General features: G+C 37.6%; 2 protein-coding genes across 2 annotated transcripts; both read right to left on the bottom strand.

The window, feature by feature from the left end:
* Positions 1–1,872: 1,872 nt before the first annotated feature.
* rnf115b (ring finger protein 115b) lies at positions 1,873–10,152 on the bottom strand. Its single transcript, XM_030146517.1, has 9 exons — positions 10,030–10,152; positions 8,380–8,438; positions 8,249–8,306; positions 7,942–8,165; positions 6,871–6,939; positions 6,693–6,771; positions 6,358–6,451; positions 3,212–3,327; positions 1,873–2,497 (listed from the first exon to the last, which is right to left on the bottom strand). Exons 1-9 carry the CDS (start codon positions 10,105–10,107, stop codon positions 2,375–2,377), a joined length of 900 nt encoding a protein of 299 aa, XP_030002377.1. The 5' UTR covers positions 10,108–10,152; the 3' UTR covers positions 1,873–2,374.
* A 1,019-nt stretch (positions 10,153–11,171) lies between these two features.
* On the bottom strand, positions 11,172–22,945 carry scamp3 (secretory carrier membrane protein 3). The gene is made up of 9 exons (XM_030146514.1): positions 22,502–22,945; positions 22,152–22,232; positions 17,928–18,041; positions 16,964–17,084; positions 16,690–16,818; positions 14,960–15,119; positions 13,840–13,941; positions 13,552–13,669; positions 11,172–12,173 (listed from the first exon to the last, which is right to left on the bottom strand). Exons 1-9 carry the CDS (start codon positions 22,553–22,555, stop codon positions 12,012–12,014), a joined length of 1,041 nt encoding a protein of 346 aa, XP_030002374.1. The 5' UTR covers positions 22,556–22,945; the 3' UTR covers positions 11,172–12,011.
* Positions 22,946–23,197: the final 252 nt, after the last annotated feature.

Below are 23,197 nucleotides of genomic sequence, written 5' to 3'. Positions count from 1 at the left end.
AATCCGGCCCGGGGATGAATTTGCAAAGTGCAAATTAGGCCATCAAACTCAAAAATAATATCATAATAATATATAAATAATGACAACACCAATTTTTTTCTTTGATTTAGTGCAAAAAACATTAAATTATGAACCATACAGATTTCATTATTCGATTGGTCGATTGCCGAAATTATTTTGTAATCAATTAATCGGACAGTTATGAAGTAGCCTAAGCTTTTACAGGCTTTTCTGTGTTTGCACCTGTAAAAACTTTGGCTTTTAGGTCATTTGCTTATTAAATCACAGGTGTCAAACATGCGGCCTGGGGGCTAAAACTGGCCCACCAAAGGTTCCAATCCGGCCCATGGGATGGATTTGCAAAGTGCAAGTTAGGCCATCAAACTCAAAAATAATATTGTAATAATATATAAATAATGACAACACCAATTTTTTCTCTTTGATTTGGTGCAAAAAACATTAAATTATGAAAATGTTTACTTTAACAAACTATCCTTTAACAATAAAATGTGAATAACCTAAAATGTCTTAAGTAAATTAAGCGCAATTTTAACAATATTCTACCTGTTACTAATGTTTTGTGCCTTTGTAGATCGGCTCTGTAATGCATATGTCACAATGATAAGTCGAAGCAGAATAGTGATAAAATTGTACTTATATTTCTTAACAAATTTCATTTTTTACAGGTTATTCACATCCTTTTTGTTTGGATAGTTTGTAAATGTAAATATTGGCATAACTGAATGTTATTTTTTGCACTAAAACCATTTGGAGTTGTCATTATTTATTGGGTATTATGCTATTATTTTACTGGTCCAGCCCACTTCAGATTAAATTGGGCTGAATGTAGCCCCAAGAAGAAAATGAGTTTGACACCCCTGTATTAAATGATTAGACCAGGGCTGTTAAACTCATTTTAGTTCAAGGGCCACAGGCAGCCAGTAGAATAATAGCATATGTATTATTTTTAAGAGGTACATTATTTTTCTGTGCTTAACATTATATATGAGCCTGCTGACAAATGTATAAAAGTCAGATGTTGAATTTTATCCTCTTTAATCCACAACCTGACAAAAGCCTGTCATATTAGTTTGACCACAAAATGCAAAGTGTTCACATGAAATGTCTCAAACATGCCAAGAGTCAGTAAAACAGACCTACCAAATAACCCTCAAAGGCCTAAACAGCGTCTACTGATCTAAAATGTTTAATAACAGTTTAGTCACTAATTCTATTAATGGATTTAAACAATTCAGGTAGAATTCATTTTCTCCACTCTCCAGTGTCATCAGATATGATCCATTTTGATGTTTTTACAGACTCTGTAGTCAATGTGTAAACACCATCATCTTCTACAACACTGATTCACTAATAAAACCGATATAGTTTAAGAAATTAATTGGGCTGTAGATTTGATTTAGTATTTAATTAATGATATATTATGTCAAAAATTTAACTTTTTCTTCAGTGTTCTCTGTTTTTCCATAACAACTTTTAAATCTACTTCAAATGAACTTTTATGAATATCTACTTGTTCACTAAATTAAATGTAAGACCATACCTGATTTTCATTGAAAAATACAAAATGTAAAGGATAATAGAGATATTAGATAAGAAGTATAGAGTGATAAGAAATGCTGGTAACTCACCTAGGAAAGTGTAAATGTAGAGAGAAAAAATCCTTTGGAAGTCACTACAAAAAAATTCTAAGTATTTAAGAATTAACCTAAACAAGCTAAAAGGCTGATTTAAAAAAAGAAAAGAAAAGAAAAAAAAAAAAAAACTCCAAGACTGCCAGATCAGATGTGCATTAACATACAGTGCTTGCCTCAGAAACTTGTATAATAAGGAGGAAGAAGAAGTTGCAGAGAGTACGGGTCACAGAGTTGGTCTTTAATTACAGCTTTATGTAAAGAGGAACAGTGAATCAGACCAGGTTGAAAAGGTCAACAGCCTACTGCGTTAAGGAAACGTCTCACCAACAGCTTTTATGCAAAAGCAGTGCTTCATAACTCTGAATTCCCATCTTTTTGACACCCACTGGCAGCTCAGTGGTGATTAGTTCGTGACATCTGAGGCAGTCATTCAGAAAACCCCCTAAGAGGGCAGTGTAGCGAGAAGGACACTTCACCTCCACATCTTGTCAGCAAACTGCCCAGGTCCATTTGTGTGTAGCTTAAAAATGGCAAAGATGTTGGAGTAGAAAACATAAAGGTCCTTAGCAGAGATGCATAAATCAAGTGAGATTTAAGCTAAAATACTTGACTGTGATGCATAATGTATTCTAGTCCACAGATAAGGAAACCTGAGGTTGAGCCAAGAAAAAGTATGTTTCTGAAAACATCATCAGAGGTAGAGTTGTTTGGCCCGTTTCTCAGATCGCCTGCCTCTCCTGTTGCTCTGTCCTGATGGAACGGCTTTCTGGGGGTTCTGATGTGGGCAGGAGGCTGTTATCGACACCGTCTAAGCTTTTGCGGCATACTGGGCAGGTATCGTGCTGTAAAAAGGGGAAGTTTATATGAAAAATAAAAAAGTTAGACCTATGGAAAACACTAGCATGCATTTAGGTAACAAAAAAAGTGTCTCTTAAAACTTTCATGACAATTTTGAGACCTTTAAACCTTGTGTCTCAAACTTAGAGTCAGGATCCAAACTGGGTTTTAATGGAAAGGAAAATATATAGTCATAAAATAATAATACATGACTTCATTTTTCTAACTGAAACAGAAGATTAGCGTATAAATACTGTAAGCAAAGTCATGTTAAATGCAGAGGAGAACTCAGTCATAATCATCGCAACATGATTAAAATGGCATTGGAGATACAAATGGCTTAACAAAGGGACTTAATATAAAAGACATAACAAAACAAAAATGATGTAAATGATATAAAAAGGCTAAAATGATGTTGAAGACACAATACTAAAATCACATAGGAAACACAACTGAAAAAGACATAACAAAACACACATGATGTGAAATGCATACAAGAAAAATGACATAAAAATATTAAAATGACACAAAAAGATTTGCCTGACTATAAAGACACATACTTTGACAGTGAACGAGTGAGTAAAAGTGTAAATCTTTGTCAACTCATGACATAATTTCATAAGTTTGGGTCCTGATGAGACAGCAAAATTCTCCTTTGGGTCTTGAATTGAAAAACACTGTGACCCATTGCTTTAAACCCCTCCTTGTAGTGCACTTACCAGCTCCAGCCAAGGCACTATACATTCACTATGGAAGTAATGGAGGCAGGGTAGCTTCCTGACAGATTCCCCCAATGAGTACTCCTCTCTACATACTGGACACTCAAGTCTGCAGTCTGAGACAGAAGAACACAAACATACATGAGATGCAGATACATGAAGACCAGTCATTATATCTTTAGAAATATATAATGCGGTTATATGTCGTGTCCCAGTTCAATAGACAACACCAACTTCAATGTACTTTCTGAAGACTTAATAAGAAGTAAAATCAGATATTAAATGTCTAGTAACTTACTGGAACTTTCAAGATCCCCGTTTTTGGAAGTGTTGTTTGTTTTAGTAGGTATTTTTGACTTACTGATGTGAACAGCTACAGTCTTTAGTAATAATTGTCTTTGCCCGTTACAATAACAAGGTTGAGAGGAAACACTGAAGGACAGGACAAATATGAGGAGGAAAGAAAAGTCATAAGGAACTGAAGAAAAATGTACAGAGGAAAGGGAAAGTTAAAATAATATAAGGTAGGAGAAAAGATGAATGATAGGATTAGAAAAGGAAGAAGTGGAAAAGCTGAGTAAATAAATCCTGCGGTTGAGTAATTGTACAGTTCAACAATGCTTTTAAATAGAAAATTCATTATAAAAACCACACGTCTGACATGAAGACAAGATTGTACTTGAATATTTCCATTTGACACAGAGTTATACTTTACTACGTTTGTCTTCACATTAGTGGAAATATATAATATCTGATTTTACTTCTTGTTCAGTCAGTTGTTACTTCTTGTTAGTAAAGATTAAGTATCTCCAAGCGTGTTCATTTCTAAAGTCAAACTAAACTCAAGCAATTAGTGTTTCGTCATAGGTTGAAAAAAAAAAAACTCCTTCTTGATTTAATAACCTCTTTTAGAAATGATTTTGATTCAATCAGGAATAAAACTGTACTTTTTAGAGATAGGTCCTCACTGATGCAACAGCAGTGTGGTGATCTCTCAGAATATTATGCATTATGTAAATTTAACAGCATCTAACAGCATATAAAGTTGTTAAAATGAGCTCAACATTAAACATCTAAAGTTGTAAAATGCAGTACCAACATTAAATCAGCAGTAATAAGAGTCAAAAACTTAATATGCATAATAAAGTACTGACACAAACCATTTTACGGCACAATCACTGTCTATGTTTCATTCTTAAAAGTGGCCATATGTAGTATTTTCACTTTAACCTCCTGAGACCCACGAAATGTCAGGAAAGTACAAGTTTTGGCTTTTTTTAATTAAACAATTGCCTGTATTAGAAACATCATGATACATTTCAGATTTTTTTTTTTTCTTTATGGAATGTCCTTTGTGATGGACAGTTATTTGCATGTTTGTTTTTTTCTGTATAAAGCTGTGAAACTCTTGTCCACAAACATGGACAGAAAACCCATAGTTTGGTTTTAGGAGGATAAAACATTCAAACCGGACCTAAAAGCACCACTACAGTGTTTAAAATAAAGGGCTCTGAAGTTCTGCCAAAGATACCAGTGTACTGGATTGTACAGATATGAACTGAACTTATTAAGACTTATTTATGGATTTATGTGACCACTAGAGGGAGTAGTGAGTCACTCTGCTGGTCTCCCATGGTGACGAAAACGAACGCCACAGGACCTTTGACCAAAGCATCAGAAAGTGACCAGATGGGATGAGAACCATTAAGAAACAATGTTTAAGGTCAAAGAAGGTGACGAAGTGATAAAAGCTAGAATCACTGTGGGTGTTTTCTCCACTGGACACAGCTCAAAAGAAAAAGACTGGAGTTTGATGATGAAATGGCAGCATTTCTTCTACATGGGTGAGTTTGATTCTGAGGTTTATGAAGGTATAAAGTTATTATGTGATATTATCATCTTAGCTAAGTTGCTGTTTGTTGATTCACGGTTCAGACTAAACTGACAGTTCTGACCTTGATTGGACGATTCCAAACAGATCTTTAGTTCAGCTACTGACAACACAAACTGGACAGTAAACAGAGGTGATTTGTGGTTTTACTGTGGTGGTTTCAGGTCAACAAACAGGGCTAAGCTAACAGAGCTATAATGTAAACTATCAGCTGATGCAGTACATGAAGATTATAAGACATTTTGACCGACTATCAAAATAAGCAGCTGTGAGTTTTAGTTTGAAGAAGACAACTTGATGATAACATAATACAGATGTGTGCGGAAAAAAAATAGCTTTATACCTATATCCAGTGAGTGATACAGTCTGTGTATATATAGTGTTGACTCAGTGGTGGTATTGGTAGCCTTAAGTGTGTTGTGGTACGTGACCTCCCCCAGCTGTTGAGAGTTTGGAATATCAATACTACATAGAACCACTTTATGTACATTTTACTGGTAATACTTTTATATTGTGGTATTAGTATTTAAAGGAGTCATACTTTGCTAAACCCACTTTTATTAGTCTTTGGTAAATTTATTTGTGTATTTGAACCCTAATAGTTCATAAAGTTTAAATTTGAACCCTCCAGGTGCTACAAAGCTATCTTTAAATTTATTCCGACAAAAATCAAGTGGATTTCTACAACCTCTTTTAATTCCTTCTTAATTTGTTATGTTTTATAACTAGTTACATCACAACATTTGCACATATAAGGTCAAGATTTCCGACAAACATTTTTCAGAGTACGACATAATTGGTTGTCAGCACCAGCGGTTGTAGTCCATCCTGAAAATATGTCCAAACTTGAGCCGATTACCTAAAATATTCAGTTGTTGGTTGTATTAACGAACTCAAGTGGCTGAATAGGACAGAGCGCACAACAACCTGGAGGGGGCGGGGCCTGAAGTGCTCATTTGTATTTAAAGGGCCAGCGCTAAAAACGACCTTTCTCATGTCATTACTCAAAAATATGGTTGAAGATGGACCTGTGGAGTTTAATTAATGACGAATTCAGACCTAAGCATAGCATTTACAGTGTATGTAGACCACAGGGAAATGTTTAAAAATGCATAATTCCATTTAGAAAAGCTAAATATCACTCCTTTAAGCAAAAGATCTAAATACATCTCCCACCATTCAATGAATCAACATGAGAAGTTTTGTCCTGATACAAAGCCATCCAGTGTGTAGTTCCCCATACTGGGATTCCCACCTGTCTGTTCTTGAGAGATGCAGACTGTTGGCAGGGATGAGATCATCTCCTTTTCTGCAGGGGGTGGACCTGTGTTTTCTAGCTGTCCCAACAACTAGGGAAGTGGGACAACAGACAAAGAGAATGGATATATGGGTGGAGAGAAGGGGGTCACAGAGGAAAACAAAGACAGTCCTAAAAAAGAATAGAAAACACTAACAGGTTTATGACTGAATTATTACAGACAATAGCATACTTGAAAATGGCAAATAGTTTCATTAATTTCAATGTCTTTCCAAAATACTGAGAAAAGTGTAAAAAAGAAAGGATATCACAACTGCTTTTACATCACTGACCTCTGTTATGACAGCGTCCAGACCTCCCTGACCCCAAGCATAATCTGCTGGGTTTGAGTGCAACTGAAGCATACTAGATCTACAAGAATGCGAAAAGAAAAATGAAAAAAAGGGGGTCAGACAAGGTTAGCTGAAATCAAAAGTGAATGATGAGAATCAAAAATGAAAAAGCAGTTACAGTGCGGCTGGTGCAGCACCAGGGTTTCCGTTGTTCGCAAACAGGCCAGTCAAGAACTGCTGCACGATCCTTGAAAGGACAAAAACAGATGCAATATACATTAACGTGCTTTTGAGTAAATTACTCTAGTGTCATTATTAAGCAACAGTTGTGTAACTCCTGCTAAGTCAAATGGTTGCTCTGTTAAAATTAGAGAAAGAAGTTATGATTGGAAACTCATTAATTTCATGTTTCTCTCACACACAATCAGTGCAAATATCCTTGTTAACCTTTGTATTTATAGTAAAAGTAAACTTGTAGTTGTAGAACAGTTTAATGATGATGTTCAGTAACTGCATAGTCACATAGAAGTCATTTGATGTTTTTCTCAGGGTATAGCAGAAAATATTACTGTAACTAGATAAGATATTAAAGCAGGGGTGTCAAACATACAGCCAATGGGCCAAAATCAGTCTGCCACGATCTGCCAAAGTTTCCAATCTAGCCCACAGGATGAATTTGTGAAGTGCAAAATTACACTGAAGACACTGACAGTCAGGGGTGTCAAACTCATTTAAGTTCAGGGGTCACACACAGACCAATTTGAGCTCAAGAGGGTCAGACAAGTAAATAAGAGCATAATAACCTTCAAATAATGACAAACCCAAATTCCAAACTACAAAATTTTAACAATATTATACCTGTTACTAAATGTTTTGTGCCTTTGTAGATCCACTGTGATCTGTAATGCAGATGCGTAAATGATAAGTTGAAGCATAATATTGTTAAAATTGCACTTATTTTTCTACATTTAAGGTTGTTCACGGTCATTCAGGTTATTCACATGTTTGTAAATGTAAACATTTTCATAACTTATGTTTACATTTTTGCTCTAAACAAAGAGAAAAATTTGGAGTTGTTACTATTTATAAATCATTTTGATCATTATTTTACTGGTCCAGCCCACTTGAGGTCATACTGGACTGTATGTGGCCCCTGAACTAAAATGAGTTTGACACCCCTGTATTAACAGCTCATGCACACTCAAGTGTTAGAAGCACACTGATATTCAGGTGTACCATGTCCACACACCCTTCCACTGCTGGCCTTTGCTCAGGACGGGATGACCTCTCTAGTTCAGGCAGAGAAGACGACTCTGGTTCTCTGACCTCTTCTCTAACCTCAGCAGCTTCTGAAGACAGTGGAGAAGGAAGGCTCTGACCTGCAGAGTCCTGCTCGCTGTCGTTCGGGTTTGACTCTGAAGATGGCGGATGTGACAGCAGAGCGGAGCGCTCCATGAACAGCAGCTGCCATAACTTGTAGGTGAAAAAGAAAAGAAACATGTCAAAGGCTGGGACAGAAAAGAAGGCGTGTTTTTTTTAATGGTGTGAGGACATACTTCTGAGAACAAGGAGTTTGACTCCTCACTGGCTGCTGATGTACTGTCCTGCAAGAGACTGAAGAGCAAAATGTGAGATATTTTCACACATTTACAGTTTTATCAGATAAAAAATGACATGTGAACTGTACCTGGAGTCTTCTTCTACCTCCTCAATGAAACCCGACTCACATCTGGAGCAGATGAAGTCCTTCAGGGAGAAAAAACATAAAGGAGGCTATAGTACAGGTCTCAACAGGTGCAGGACAGTGAAGTTCTTTCACACCAACCTCATGTGAATTGAGGCAAGAAAGGGCACTTTCTTTTTCTGCAGCTATTAATTAGTGGAGCTGCTATAATATGCTTAGATCAGGGGTGTCAAATATAGGGTCTGCGGGCCAAAATGGCACCAAAGGGTCCAATCCAGCCTTCAGGAGGAATTTGCAAAGTGAAAATATTAACAGTCAATTCAGGGACCACATACAACCCAATGTGAGCTAAAGCAAGCAGTCAGACTAGCAAAATAATAGACCAAAAACCTTTAAATAATGAGAAATCAAAGGTTTTGTCTTTGTTTCAGTGTAAAAAAAGTAGAATTACATGATGAAAATGTTAACATTTACAATCAATCCTTTGACAAAAAGGAGAATAACCTAAACAACTTGAAATTTCTCAAGAAAAATAAATGCAGTTTTAACAGTGTTATGCCTGTTACTAAATGTTTTGTGTCTTTGAAGACCCACTGTGACCTGTGAGTTGGAATGCACATGCGTAAATGATAAGCTGAGGCATTTTACTCTTCTTAAGAAATTCCAGGTTGTTCAAGTTATTTACATTTTATTATCTTGTAAATATTAGCCTTTTCATAATGTATTTGAACTTTTGGCATTAAAACAAAGAGAAAAGTTTGGAGTTGTCATTATTATTTACAGATTTTTGCGCTATTACTTTACTGATCTGACCCGCTTGAGATCATATTGGGTTAAAATGTGTGCAAACGCAATATGCCACTTGTTTGAGTTTTCTTTGAACTGTTCAAACGCATGTGGTCGGCGATGTCCACATATTTTTGGTCATATGGAGCGCATTATCTTAATCTCTCATCCTTTCTCTTCCTCTCTTACAGACACACACACGTGCGCTACGGGTTTCTCTTTGTAATATCTGTGCGTAATTGTGCCATGAAAAGTCAGAGGCGCAGCGAATGAGCTCCAGCAGAGGTTTGCACAGTTGCGCTCCTCACAAAGGGAGACGAATCAAGAAAAAGAATCTTTTAGTTTAAAAAAAAATATTTAGAAAAAAAAAATAAAAAAAATCAGAGTGGCTGTAACAGAAATTGTGCAACATGGGCGTTTGGAACAGACTTAATTGCGCGTCTGTGTCATGTAACAGCCTTGTGCGTGCTGCTGCATGTGGTGACTCAAATAGCCAAACAGCCCGTCTTATCTTACGTCTCTCACAGGCAGTTGACAGTAGACAACTGGGAACACAGTCGCCGACAGGGGTGCTTCTAAATATGGCAACGTGAATAGCCAGATTTTACTCTCTCTCTCTCAGCCTCTAATGTAAGATCTTGGTGCATGCTGTGCGCGCAACAAGAACTAACAGGTTGGTTTAAAATGTACGAGTCCACTGATTGAAGCTCTTTTCACAGTAAACCGTTAAAAACCACAGTTACAGTTCCAACTTTACGCGTTAATAAACAAAAGTCTTTCAATAAAGTCGTTCCTCTATCTAAGTGCGCGTTGATTCTGTTCAATCCGGCGCACGCATGAAAACACACACCATCCAAAGTGACTCACCGGGAGTTTGGGGTTTGTTTCACATTTACAGCAGTGACAGAAAAACCGGTGTTGTGGTGTTTCGGCTGCCTCCGCCATCTTCACGGTGAAGCGCAGCCTCTGACGTCGGCGTGTAAGCCCATAAAAGTCTCAGACGCAGCAGGTCAGATCAGTCCAAGACGGTTTGGTGTCCAGGGAACCCAAACAGATGGCACAGCATTGATCTAAGTATCTGTAATGCAACCAACAAGTTCCCTAAGAGTCACTTTTATCACTAGTGTTTAACATTTTATAAGCTGAAATCACATATGAATCACTATAGTTTTATTTTCACATTTGGCTTCATCATACCCCATAATTTGTGTTCTAAAAAATAAAAAGCAGATCTGAAAAAGCAACAAGTTGTCATGAAATCCCAGATGTAGTTTCCTTGATGTATGATGGGTGTCGCCAAAGAAAATGAAACATTCAAGGTCCAAAAATGTTGTTTTTTCAGAGCCTGGATATAAGGGATGCTGGGAAGAAAACTGGACTCAGGCTGTTACCTAGCAACCAGATATAGGCTGTAAAAACGCCATATGATAAATGATGATTACATTGATATAGAGTGCAAGTTTATTTATATTGCACCTTCTCACACAGACAGGTTATTGAAAATGCTTTACAAAGGGGATAAAATTTTGTATAGAAAAATGCACACAGGAATATGTAGCTTAGATCAGAAATGAATACAAATGAGGTGTAACATAGAGGTAAATGAAATCATACTGACAGCATTGTTGACTTCAGCTGTACAAGGCTTATCGTCTCTTCACTGTCTCTGTTTCCTGTTTGTGCTGTGAACTGCTCAACACCAAACACGAGCATGTGGTTGGAGACGTTCACATATTTTTGACCATATGGAGCACATTAGTATAATCGCTCACACGATAAGATAAAGAATCTTAATGTCATAATCAGCATGAAAAGTATATTACTGACATTAGAAATATGATTCAGTCAAAACATGCATTATTGATTATATAAGTGGAATGAAAAGCTTATTGATGATTAGTGTATGCTCCAAAAAGGAAATGTAAAAGACAGTGCAGGTACAGTATAAGTGGTAATATATTAGTCTATGAATGTTGCTTCCGCTCAGTAAAATTATGACTGCAGTAAACTGTGAGAGCATGACAATATATTTTTATTAAAACCAAAACAGTGACCTTTCAGGATAACCACAAGCAACACCAACATAACAGTGACATAGATATTAACCGAAACATGTTCAGAATTTTTAGCACTTACAGTCTGAGAAGATTTGGCAATAAGGTACAATATAATAATAGGCATTCTCATTTGGAATATTAACAAAACAATTGTTAGTTGGCAAAAAAAAAAAAAAAAAAAAAAAAAAAAAAAAAAACAAGAAAAAAAAACACTTAGCTAAAGTTAAGTCTTTACTTTATGGATCAAAAGTTAGAATGGCATGTCTGTGTTTACATCTGTGAGTATTGTCTCCATCCAAATACTTAAACATCCTGCTCACAAAAGCATTGCACATCCACGTGAGTCATTACAAAAGGAAATAACCAGGCTAATACTGACCCAGTATGATCAACTTGGCACATAGCTCAACTTTTCCATATAAAAAAACATTTTCCCTGCATTCAAATGTGCTAGATTCTCAAAGCCAGTTTAAACATCTTAAGGTTTCCATATAAATCTTTGCTACCATTCTCTTCCTGCTCCTTGGATCAACACTTAGGGTACGTTGACTCCGTTTGGCAATTTAGCTAACTTGTCCTGTACACATTCGCATACTATATAACAGACCCCCCCCCACCTCTGTCTCATGCACATAACCTGAAGTTCATTTGGGGTAATTATATAGACTCAGTTTGCTCACACCTGCAAATACTAATCACCAGTGGGGAAATAAATACCAATCTGATCCTTTATCGGGATGAAAGGGCCCCCTCCTCCACACTTCATGCCCTCCCAACCCGTTTCGTTGCACTCTATCGAGGTGCGGTGAAGGCCCCCTGGGCAGCGTTGGAGGCAGCGCTGGAGGCGGCGTTGGCAGCGGCCTGGCGCACAGCCTGATTGGACATGACTCCGGTGGCGAACTCCGCCTGGGCCTTCTGAAAGCTGGCATCGGTCTGCCTGTACAAATTGTGGACCTGGAGAGGGTAAGAGCATAGGACGCTGACATCCGATACACACACCAACTCATCATCATATTATGCACATTGTAAGGCTGAAACAGATACCCACAACTTGATATTGGGGCTATTCTTTGGACCGCTTGTTATGTAGTGACTGTTGATTAGTATTTGCAAAGCCCAGATAGAAAATGCAAATACAGCTTGATGAGCCTGCCCTCCACTGGTCTCAATTATTGGCCTTATGAAACTCAACCTACTACATCATGTAACATGGTAAAGTTAATGACATTTAGTTTGTATTCCACTTTTCATATTAAACCTAGTGGACCTTAATTTCTTGAAGGAGTTTTAAATGAGATAATCAGGCTCATTTACACACAGTGCAGTGCATATGAGCATTCAACCTCATTAATAATAGGGAATTTGTTTGTGCTATGCTCCAGATCTTGCATTTGCACAAATAAAGGTCTATCTTTTAATTAAATGCAAAAAAAAAAAAAAAGTTTATAATAGACAATACAGAAACAGTTAATTTAATAATGCAATGTTCAAATGTATAACAAACCATGAAAACGATGCCCTTTCACCTTCATCAACTACTAAATTAAATCAAAATATTCTATTAAATTAAAATATCGCATTAAATTAAAGTGTTGAACTATATGACATTTCCCCATCATAGTGTGCAGGGGAGTGTGTGTAAGTAATATTAATAGTGAAACGTAACAGTCCCGGTTTTCATTATTTTTATTGACCTGGACTATAATATGAGTCCACTGCTCTGTTATTCTTTTACTGACAAACCATTTCTTTATTTCCAGGGCCACAGCCCATCTTACGAGATCCAACATTCACACCTTAAACACTGCAGCTTTTCTTTTTACTATTGTCACATCTGAGAAAATGCTTTGCAAAACTGTGCCTTTTCTGGCTTCCAACTCAGGAAAGCATCTTTTAATTTTCTTCCCTTGTAAAATTCTTTCACTTTATGCTTTCAGGGTCATGCATTTCTCTTAAAACGGCTTCACGGCTTTGTCCATGACACGACGACGAAATATATTTCCTTATATAGAGAAAAGTTAAGAATAAAATGAGCTGGCGCAGATGTGACACAGACCTGAGTGTAATTTTTCATGAACGCTTTATTTGTACACTACACGAGGGTGTTTCTACACACATATTAGTGAAAGAGACCCATACAGTTTAGTGCTGTTTAAAGCCCTGCCATGTATTAAATCACATTTTTCACCCTTTCCTTGACATTTCTCCTCTGTGCAAGGACGATGTTAAATCTATAAAACCCATACTTTGAACCACATACGTTCCTCCATATCAGTTGGATTCCACTACCTGTGAATTTTGCTGAATGTAAACAAATTTATTCAGTTTTCACCTTCTTTAGCATGAAAATCCCCATGGCAGTTTGAGCGGTGAAGAGGATGGCATTTATCATCATAATGGCACCAACGGGGACACTGGTCTTCAGAGCAGCCAGACTCACAATCCATCCACTGAGGCAGAAAAAAAACAGATTTAAGAGATATAAGTTAAAAACAAAACAATAAATATACCCATTTATGTTAAAAAAAAAAAAAAAACATCTGCTGGGCAACATATAAAATATTTAAATATTTTACTGCGATTTCCATTAGCTGTAATTTACGACTTGTATTTTTTATACCTGAAACCCCATCCAGGGATACCGATGGTCATGATCACAAAGACGACCGCTTGGGCAAAAAACACAAAGAAGAAGACGAAGAAGTTGAAGGAGCTGTCACTCCTAGAGAAAAAGAGATATACAATAATGTGAATACAATGCTAAAAGAAGCAACAATTCAAGTCGTATGTTTACATTTTAACACTAAAGACACACATAAATGATTCAAACCAAATCCTTATCTTTGGATAAAAAAAAGATGCACTCAGTCTGTACTTCCCTTCCTTATACAGCCATTATCATTTCAATCCATGTTTGCCTCTCATATTTTAGCTCCTATTAAACCAAAGGCCAAGACTAGAGTGTTCTGGAGGCTATGTGTACATACTTATATATATCAAAAGATAATCACTGATAACCTTAAATACTTATAGTAAGTGAGAATGTGTCATATAACTGTACTTGGTTTAAGTGAATTAAGTGCCCTGTAACGCAAAAGAAATTAAATTGGAAAGTTTTAGCTTCAATACATCTTTTTATTTTCTTTTTAAGTTCTTCTTCGTCTTTATTATGAGTTTTGTTGAACTACATTTCGATGCCAGACCTGACATGGAGGAACGGGGGGGGAGAAACAGGGGGGGTGGGGGGTGGCAAAGACCCTCACAAGAAAATAACGACAATACTAACAATAACAACCATGGTGATAATATAATGGTAACAATAACTAGAGTAAACTGGGCAGAAAGACAGAAAAAACAAACTAAAAAAATGACAATAAAATAAAATAAATAAGACCTACTAAATGAGGAATATAAGAAAAGAAAACATGAACAGAATATCATATACAACCCATATAATAAGAGCAACAAATCCACCCAACAGCAGTTATTCACATTAATCTCCTGTGACAGACTGACTGCATTAGAGTAAAGCAAAGAGAATAAGGCAAAGAGACTGAGGTGCACTTAGTGATGAACACAGCCATGGAACTGCAACGTCACCCCTTCCAAGGACCAGGGGCCAACAAAGAGGATCCCAAGGCCCGGCCAACCAGCAGACAACACAGAGAAGGGGATCTAACCCGCAGAAATTAAACTGGAAAGTTTTAGTTTCAATACATCTTTAACAAGGTTATATGCACCTGAAGGCTTTGTATACAGGTCGGTACCAACAGACAAAGGAGCAGGGGGTGAAGAGGAGAGCCCAGAGGATAGCGAGGCCCAGACCAACTCCACCAGAGGGATCCACACAAAACCGGGCCAGCGAGGAGATCAGGTTGAGGAACAGGTTGCAAGTACAGACTGAAATATGAAAATGAGAATAAAAAGAATATATATAAGGATATTACAGTGTGTGATAACATGAGAGGATGGCACTGCTATGTGTTTGCCCAAAGCAGAAAGGGGTCAACTCTTAAAAAAAACTGTTGCAAAGCCTCCACAGTAAGAAGAAAACTGGTGAAATGAAACAGTCGAGGTACAGACCTAATTGACAATTGGTTTTCTACATCAACCGCCATGTCACGATTTGTTTTGCGGCTGGTATCTCAGTTTCTACTAAAGATGGGGGATGTCCAAAGTACTGGTTTCAGTTCCTAGGTTTGCAGCTAAGTGTAAGAGTCTTTATGCAAACATTCAGGCTCAGACTCCAGAAAACGCAGCAGAACTCACACAGACATGAGTCAGCAGTAGTTTCTACCAGCCACAAGTACAATTTTACATTCAGTTTACTTTCACCACCACTCAAGATTATTAGACCTAATGAGGACCAGGACTAAAATGAAAACAGTGAATAAAGAAGTTTGTTAAAAGGAAACAAATACTGGTTTTAACAACACAAAAATGTAATTAAAAATGAACTATGGAATTACAGAAATGGAGCTTAAATCAGTTTTGTTTCAGTTTTAGTTTTAGTTTTGGTTTAGCTCTGGATGCAGTGTTAATAGTTCATGATGTACAAAAACAAAAAAAGCTTCAAAAAACAAGATTGTGTAAATCAAATTTCGTTGCTATGCAACGAAACATGTACACCCAGCTGAAAACTTGCCTCTTATTATCTGAAATCCAACACTAAAACTTAACCAAAACTAACAGGTCAGTCTAAAAATAAAACCTTTCAGGCACATATAAAACTGAAGTAAAAGACCAAATAAAACTAATTTTGAAGATATAATTACCATACCCAAAGGTCCTGTGGGTAAGATTTACGAGGATCTAATTGCAGAAATGAGATATAATATTCATAATACTGTTTAATTAGCGTATAATGAAAAAATTATGATGTTTTCATTACATTAGAATGAGAAGTTTATTTCTGCTGAGGGAGCTCGTTCACCACATTACATCCTCATGTCTCCACGATAGCTCAGACTTCCTCTGCCTCTAACTTTCCATTTTACATCAGGAGACATGCAACATTAAAGCATTAAGCATTACTGACACTGCTATATGATCAGAGTTAATATCCCCTCCACTACAAAGCCCATAACAGACTTTTTCTGGTGCATTTTTGTGGCCACGATAGGTGAGGATGGGGGGCATTCAGTTGATTGTTCACTGTTGGATGCCAATAAATATTATACAGTGAATTTTTAACGTTCCATAATGATACTAACATGAAAAAAAAATCATTGAAATTCACAAATACCACCTGAGAAACAAATTAAATTAGATTAGAATTTATTGATCCAAGGCAGCAACAGAATAAAGTGCAAGAAAAAAAGTGCACATGTATAAAAACAGTGCAATAAACAAGACAGACCAAAAACAAACAATAAAAAATAATAATAGCAGTAAAAAAGCTATACAGACTATACATTTTTTTAACAGAGAGGAATTGCAAAAGGAACTGACAGAAATGATGGGAACTCACACATCCAGAAGTAATACATAAAGGTGACAGTGCGCTGGAAACGCTGGCTGATCTCCACATTGATGTCCTGGTAGAAGCAGGGGCCCACAGGACAGAATGACGGCAGCGGAGGCCAGTTATTCTGGCGAGCTGAAAAAGAGAGAAACTTTAAAATCACCTAGCTGTGACTGATGGTGATTTTCTTAGTTATTTCTTGATTTAATGTTTGACATATTTAATCCCATTGCTTCTGCTATATTTCCCCGTCCCTTCAGGGCCTCTCTCTCTTTCTTACAGGCTCCAGGTCCGAGGCTATGTGACTCCAGCTCCCGTTCTCTCCTCTCCAGCTCCCGGGCCTTCTTCTCCAGCTCCTCCTGCTTCTTCAGGAGCTCTGCTGTGGTGGCATTCACAGCAGTCTGACAAAACAACACAAAACATCAGCAGATCTGCAGGTCCAAGTGTCAAAGAGAAAAGGTGACTATATTTGGTGATGACCTGGGTCACGGTAAGGACAAAATGGCATCTTGGTGTTGCTTCAACAGTAAAATTAAGAAATGAATAATACATTTTATTTTCAATGCACTTTACATCTGTGACAGACAGATCTACAGGACAGGATTTACAAAATCAAACCAGTAAAAACTATGAGACAAAATTAGAATAAAAAACACAGGTAAAAGCAGAGAATTTAGGATAGACCATATGCTCTCTGCAAGAGAAAAGTTTTTTAAGAGCTTTTTTGAAAGACTCCACAGTCTGTGGAGCCCTCGGATGCTCAGGGAAAGCATTCCAGAGCCATGGAGCTGCTGCATGAAAAGCTCCCATAGACTGCATTTTGGTTCTTGGGGGCTGAAAAGCACCAACGGAGCAGAGATATCTGTGGGAGTGGTGAGCACTGACCAGTTCCTTGAGGTAATCTGGAATGTGGCCATGAATGCACTGATAAGTGAGAAGACACACTTTGTATTCTATTCTGAGGGGGACTGGGAGCCAGTGGAGTGAACGGAGGATATGGGTGATGAGGGGGTGCTTCAAAATTTCAGTCGTTTTCTGTGATTCATGCATAAAAAAGATAACTTAGGTTTTGATGTCATTTTGGTGTAAAGAGGATGCACAGGACGTCTGACCTATGATTTGCCCACTTTTGAGTTATTGTATTCAGGGTTTGGCTCATATCATTTTTGGCTGCACATCCATCTTTGAGAAGAACAGATTTTGTCACAGCACTGACAATCCTCCTTGTAGTGCAGTGTGTGTACCTGAGTGTTGTAGGAGCCATAGTTGCGAGGTTCAGTGGGCGTTGTCCTGCTGGGTGGAGTCTGAGCAGGCACAGGTGGGGCTGACGGAGAGGTGGCTTCATATGGAGGCGGAGGCTAGAAAACAGACAAAAGACAAAAAAAGACATCATATATCTGAAAAGCTGAATGTGGCATAAAATTTTTATTTTACCAAAGCACTGAGTCATAACATTAAGGGCCAGAAAAAAAAGAGGCTTCTACTGATTTTCACAGAACTTGGCATTAAATTATCATATATGTAGTGATTCCATCAGTACATCCATTCTCCAAACTAATTAATCCATTTTCCATTTCTGTAGCAACAGGGGCAGGAGTAGCCCAGGCCTCGCTGGCTCCAGCAGCTTCCTCCAGCTCCTCCTGTGGGATCACCGCACACTCCCAGACCAGACGGGGGATATAATCCTTCCGTTGAGTCCTGGGTCGGCCCTGGGTTCTCTGCCCATCTGGCTGTGCCTGGTAAAACTCCAAAGGGAGGCGCCCAGTGGGCATCCCAATCAAGTTTCCAAACTACCTCACTTGGCTCCTCTCAAAGTGGAGCAGCCAGTCTCCTCTGAGCTGCTCCTGAACTTATAATACAACTTCAGAGACGAAGCCATGTAAGTCTGCTTTTCCCAAACTTAGGATCATAGATCTGTTTGTGTTGGATTGTCAGGTCAGTCAATAATGCATAACAAATCTATGATTGTGTAAATTAATTTTTCCTAAATTGTTCATTGAATTAAGAGGTAGTTTGTGTCAGATACCGTTTGTGTTTATCTACACTGACACCAAATCATGTGAACGTCTGTTAGTTGGTAACTAGTGTGCTGCGAGCTATCACTAATTGTCAGTGTCAGAAGTGACTGTGGATGTATCTTGCTTGCCATAGTTGTTCTTTCCCAATTTGTCTGTAGGCGTTTCCTTAATGTGGATTAGGCAGAATGTGCGTTTGTTCATCATCATTTGTCTGACACTGGAAAAATCCTACAGACAATTCTTCTTTTGCATCAGGAGATTAAAAAAATTCTACAAACCCTTCCTGTAAGTAAGAACGTTTATTTCAGCATATTTTTTTATGTGTACAAACAAAATTGCAATCTTGCCCTTTTAGTCATTACCCTGGATCAGAGACTGAGTGATGAATAGAGCTTTGCCTTATGACTCAGCTCCCTCCGCACCACTCAGGTCCAGAACATCGACTGTACCACTGAGGAGTCTGCATCGAACATACAGTCATAGTACATTTATCCGTCACTTGTTGTGAATAAGACTATGAGATACTTAAACTCCCCCATGAAAATGCGGATCCATTTTCTAACCTCATCACACTCATCTGCTGAGATCCTGCTGTGATGGTACAAACATCGTCACCCTCAAAGAGCAGAGACGCGACCTCCCGATCCACATACCAAATGCCTTCCTTACCACGACTACGCCTTGTCCGTTAAGTTTATGAAAAGGCGTGGAGACAACATGCAGCCTTGGCACAGTACATAACAATAATAATACCTTCACATAAGGTACATAATGTGACAGACATAAGGATAAAACAGCAGGGAATTTTACCGTTTAAAGTCCCTGTAATAAAACCTGTACTTTGACACTGACTTTATTCTTACATAAGTGAGTAGTCTACACATTTATTTATCTGAATATGTAGGGTTATTACTATTATTATTGGCTTTTATACTAACATTTTATCTATTAACAGAGAAGTTCAAGTTGTATAAGGGCTTTGAGTGTATAAAAATGCAAATTAGCTAGAAAACACAGCTAGAGCTTCATACTACAATATGTACTGTATTTTTCTTTTTGTTAAAGTGAAAAATTAATATTAAAAAAGGGGTAATTTAGGAAACTATGCTTGGGGCCTAGGATCAGAATCTGAAATACTGATCACAGTTGAAATTTTTTGTGTTACAACTGCAGAAATAGGCAAAAATGACACAATAATGACAATCTACAAAGTGGATAGAGTTCAAGGAGAGTCTCTGAAAGTGTCCAGATGTATTGCCTGTAGTGACAGAGTGGTTAATGTCACACACCGTTGTTAATTTAGCAGTGGAAGGAATGTAAACAACAATGGCAGTGGTTTGTGAGAACTCCCTGGGCATTTAAAAGACCACATCCTCACTGCCACTTAAGAGTTCAGTATCCAGTGTGCACACATTCCTAAATCACAATGTGACCAAGGTGGTTCCATCGATCACTGACTGAGACAGTGAGCCCTCCGCCTCCCTGTTTACCCATTCACTCTTTATCTGCCTGCACACACTGAAAGCTCTTAACATCCATGATAGAGACAGGAATGAGTTCATACAGCCATGTCTCTGTGACTCATATTCAATTACACTCAATAAACTTCCTGACAAATGCTGCAAAGCCATCCTTACCCACATAAATGCACGATGCCATGATAACAGAAGGTACAGCTTGTGTCATGTCTAGATTATTGTCCTCCATTTCTCCGTTTATCTGTCACTCAACTTCAGCATCCCCATTTGACAATATTCCTCCTGTCCAGGGATGTATTAGAGATCATTTCTCTGTGTTCTCTGTTTCTTAGTTATGTGTTATCTCAGAATATGGAAGTGAGATTGAAAAAAAGCAGCAAGACTGCATTAAAGGACAGTGTGCAATTCAAGTTCCTGCTGCTCCAGTATTGATAATATCATCAGCTGACAGGAAGACTAAGAACTTGCAACTGAGCAAGGAACTGCCATAAAAATATTAGACATATATATGACTTTTATATTTGCTGATTTTATGCATTTCTACTTCCATTGCCAGTACTGTTTTAATGTGACAAAAGTCAGGAAATGTAAAGATTTTGTCAGGGCACAGGGTATTATTAGTGATGTTTACAGCAAAAAGAAGAATGTTATCAAAAATTTTACAAAATATTTGAGGACAACAGAATGAAATTTCATTGCCAGAATCAGTGTGTATGGACTATTTTAAAGCAGATGTGTGTTTCAATGACAAGAACATGCATAAACAAAGGTTTCAGTTTAATTTACTGTATATGGCTCTCGATACTTACTTTTTAAAGTAACTGTTAACATTTAAGTAACTAGGAATGAAAGTTTATCTATGTCTGAAGTGAGGGGTGGGTAAAATATTTTTTTCTTCTTCAGGGCTCTTCTTCAGTCAGAGGAAAGAGCAAAAGGTGTTTGTGTTGAAATTATGTTTCATTTTCTTATGCTGTTCCCAAGAAAATGTGTTATTTCATTAAAAAACGCATTCATTTTACAATAATTTCGGACTGCAGCTTTTTTCGTGAATTTGAGAAAGATTTAGGAGCATAAGCAGAAAGTTTGGTCGACAGGTCAACCAATACTGTATATTTAAAGGTCAATAAGATAATGATACTTTCTAGGAGGAAAAAAGCCAAAGCCAATTACTTAGGCATTAGCATCACTCCCCGAGAAAATGTCATAAATGAGCTATTTTTTAATTTTAAAAAGAAACTACACAACTTAACATCTACATCAACATATGGATACCTAAATCAATCAGTCAATCAATAAATAAATATGACTCAAACAAGAAACTCAAACAAAAAATAAATAAATCTGAACTTAAGTGCAAACAATTTGGTGTATTTTTTTCTATCAAAATTCAATAATTCTACTGGAGACATAAAAACAACCCATGGGAAGTATCACACTATCAGTTTTTAAATAAAAACTAGAAAACTTCATGTCATTTTCATTGTCATTACTATATCTGTATGCAAAATTTGGAACAACCAGAGAAGACAGTAAATAAACAAAACCCAATAAACTTTGATAAACCTGCTACAGAGGATACAGATACACTTGTAAGATTTCATGCTTACTATGCACAACATTAAATCAAAACAAATGAGTCCAACTCTGGGTTCTCACTCAGCAAGATGGAAACTGATAGTTTTTGCAAGTGGTTAACCTGAAAATATGAATGAAATAAACCTCAATGACCAAAGAAATGTAAATTATATTGTGTTAATCATCACCTCGGAACTCCAAAGAAAATGATTGTTATGATATAGAATTTCACAGCCTATTCTGTTATGGGATTTTGCAAAAACCTGTGAATTTAATAGTTTCCAAATGAAAATCCATGACATGCACTGTGAAAGTCTCATGAGTTGAGATATATAAAAGATGTTTAATCTACTATCACCCTGCTGTCATCTCAGATAAAAGTTCAGATGTTCCTCACCCCGGTGGTGTTATCAAATGGGTTGTACAGGTCCAGTGTGGCGTATCCTGTGTTGCTGCTGTGCTGGGTCACGGCAGGGTCCTGGCAAAACATAACAAACGAGACAAACAAACTTAATTTGCTGGAACATTACTCCCAATTTAACCAGATTATGTTGTCTTTCTTAATGTCTCCATTGTTACAGAGCTACAAGTGGGGAAAGATTAGAGAGAGGAGGTAGAGGCCTAGAAAAAGCCACTACTGTCACATGAGTAACAGCACGCCTGCTATTACCAACATTAGTGCCTTCCATCCATCACCATGACTGATCATACAGATAAATGCTAGCTTTTTCATGACAGATCACATACCTGGAACGGGTTGTGGTCATCCATGGGCTCTGGAAAGCTGGTATATTTTGACATTAGAATGAAGCTGTCGTTGTTTGGAGTAAAACGCCGCTAATATGAAGCTGCCACCACTTTTTCTAAATACTAGGTGGCTTCTAGAATGGAAATGGAGCTCCTTTGTAGCTTGTCAAATACTGCGTTTGCCTCTGAAAACGAAAGGATGTCGGCTTGTACAGTCAACAGTCCACCCGCCCCTCTCCGGAGAACATCCTCACACAACAAACAGGTGGAAAACGCGTCAAGTTACACCACCCCGGGTCGATAGGAGTGGGTTTTATATCCGTATCAGATTCCTGGATGCGTTACGTCGCCCAAAAGCAGAAGAGAACCGTTATTTTCACCAGAAGGGGAGAAGAAATCTAGGTACAGGAAGTACCCGGCCGAAGATGTGGTCATGTGACAGCGGCTGCGGCAGAGACACGTGACTACGGGGCGTGGGCGTGGCCAGTGTTCAGGTTAACGGTACATTAAAGGTGAGTTAAACAAGATAAAGATAAGATTACACCATAAAATGAGTTTAATTGTGGAGATCAGATTATATCACAGCCATATCCCACTTATTGAGACTGTTTTTAATGGAATACATGAGTTTAAGTAGATGATAGTCATGTTTACATCCAAATGTAGGTGAAGTCAGGCACTTTGAGGCATTTGTGA

Source organism: Sphaeramia orbicularis, chromosome 11 (genome assembly GCF_902148855.1).
Source record: "Sphaeramia orbicularis chromosome 11, fSphaOr1.1, whole genome shotgun sequence".
NCBI lineage: Eukaryota > Metazoa > Chordata > Actinopteri > Kurtiformes > Apogonidae > Sphaeramia > Sphaeramia orbicularis.
The sequence above is the reverse complement of the archived record's forward strand: the minus strand, read 5'-3'. Positions and strand labels throughout refer to the sequence as shown.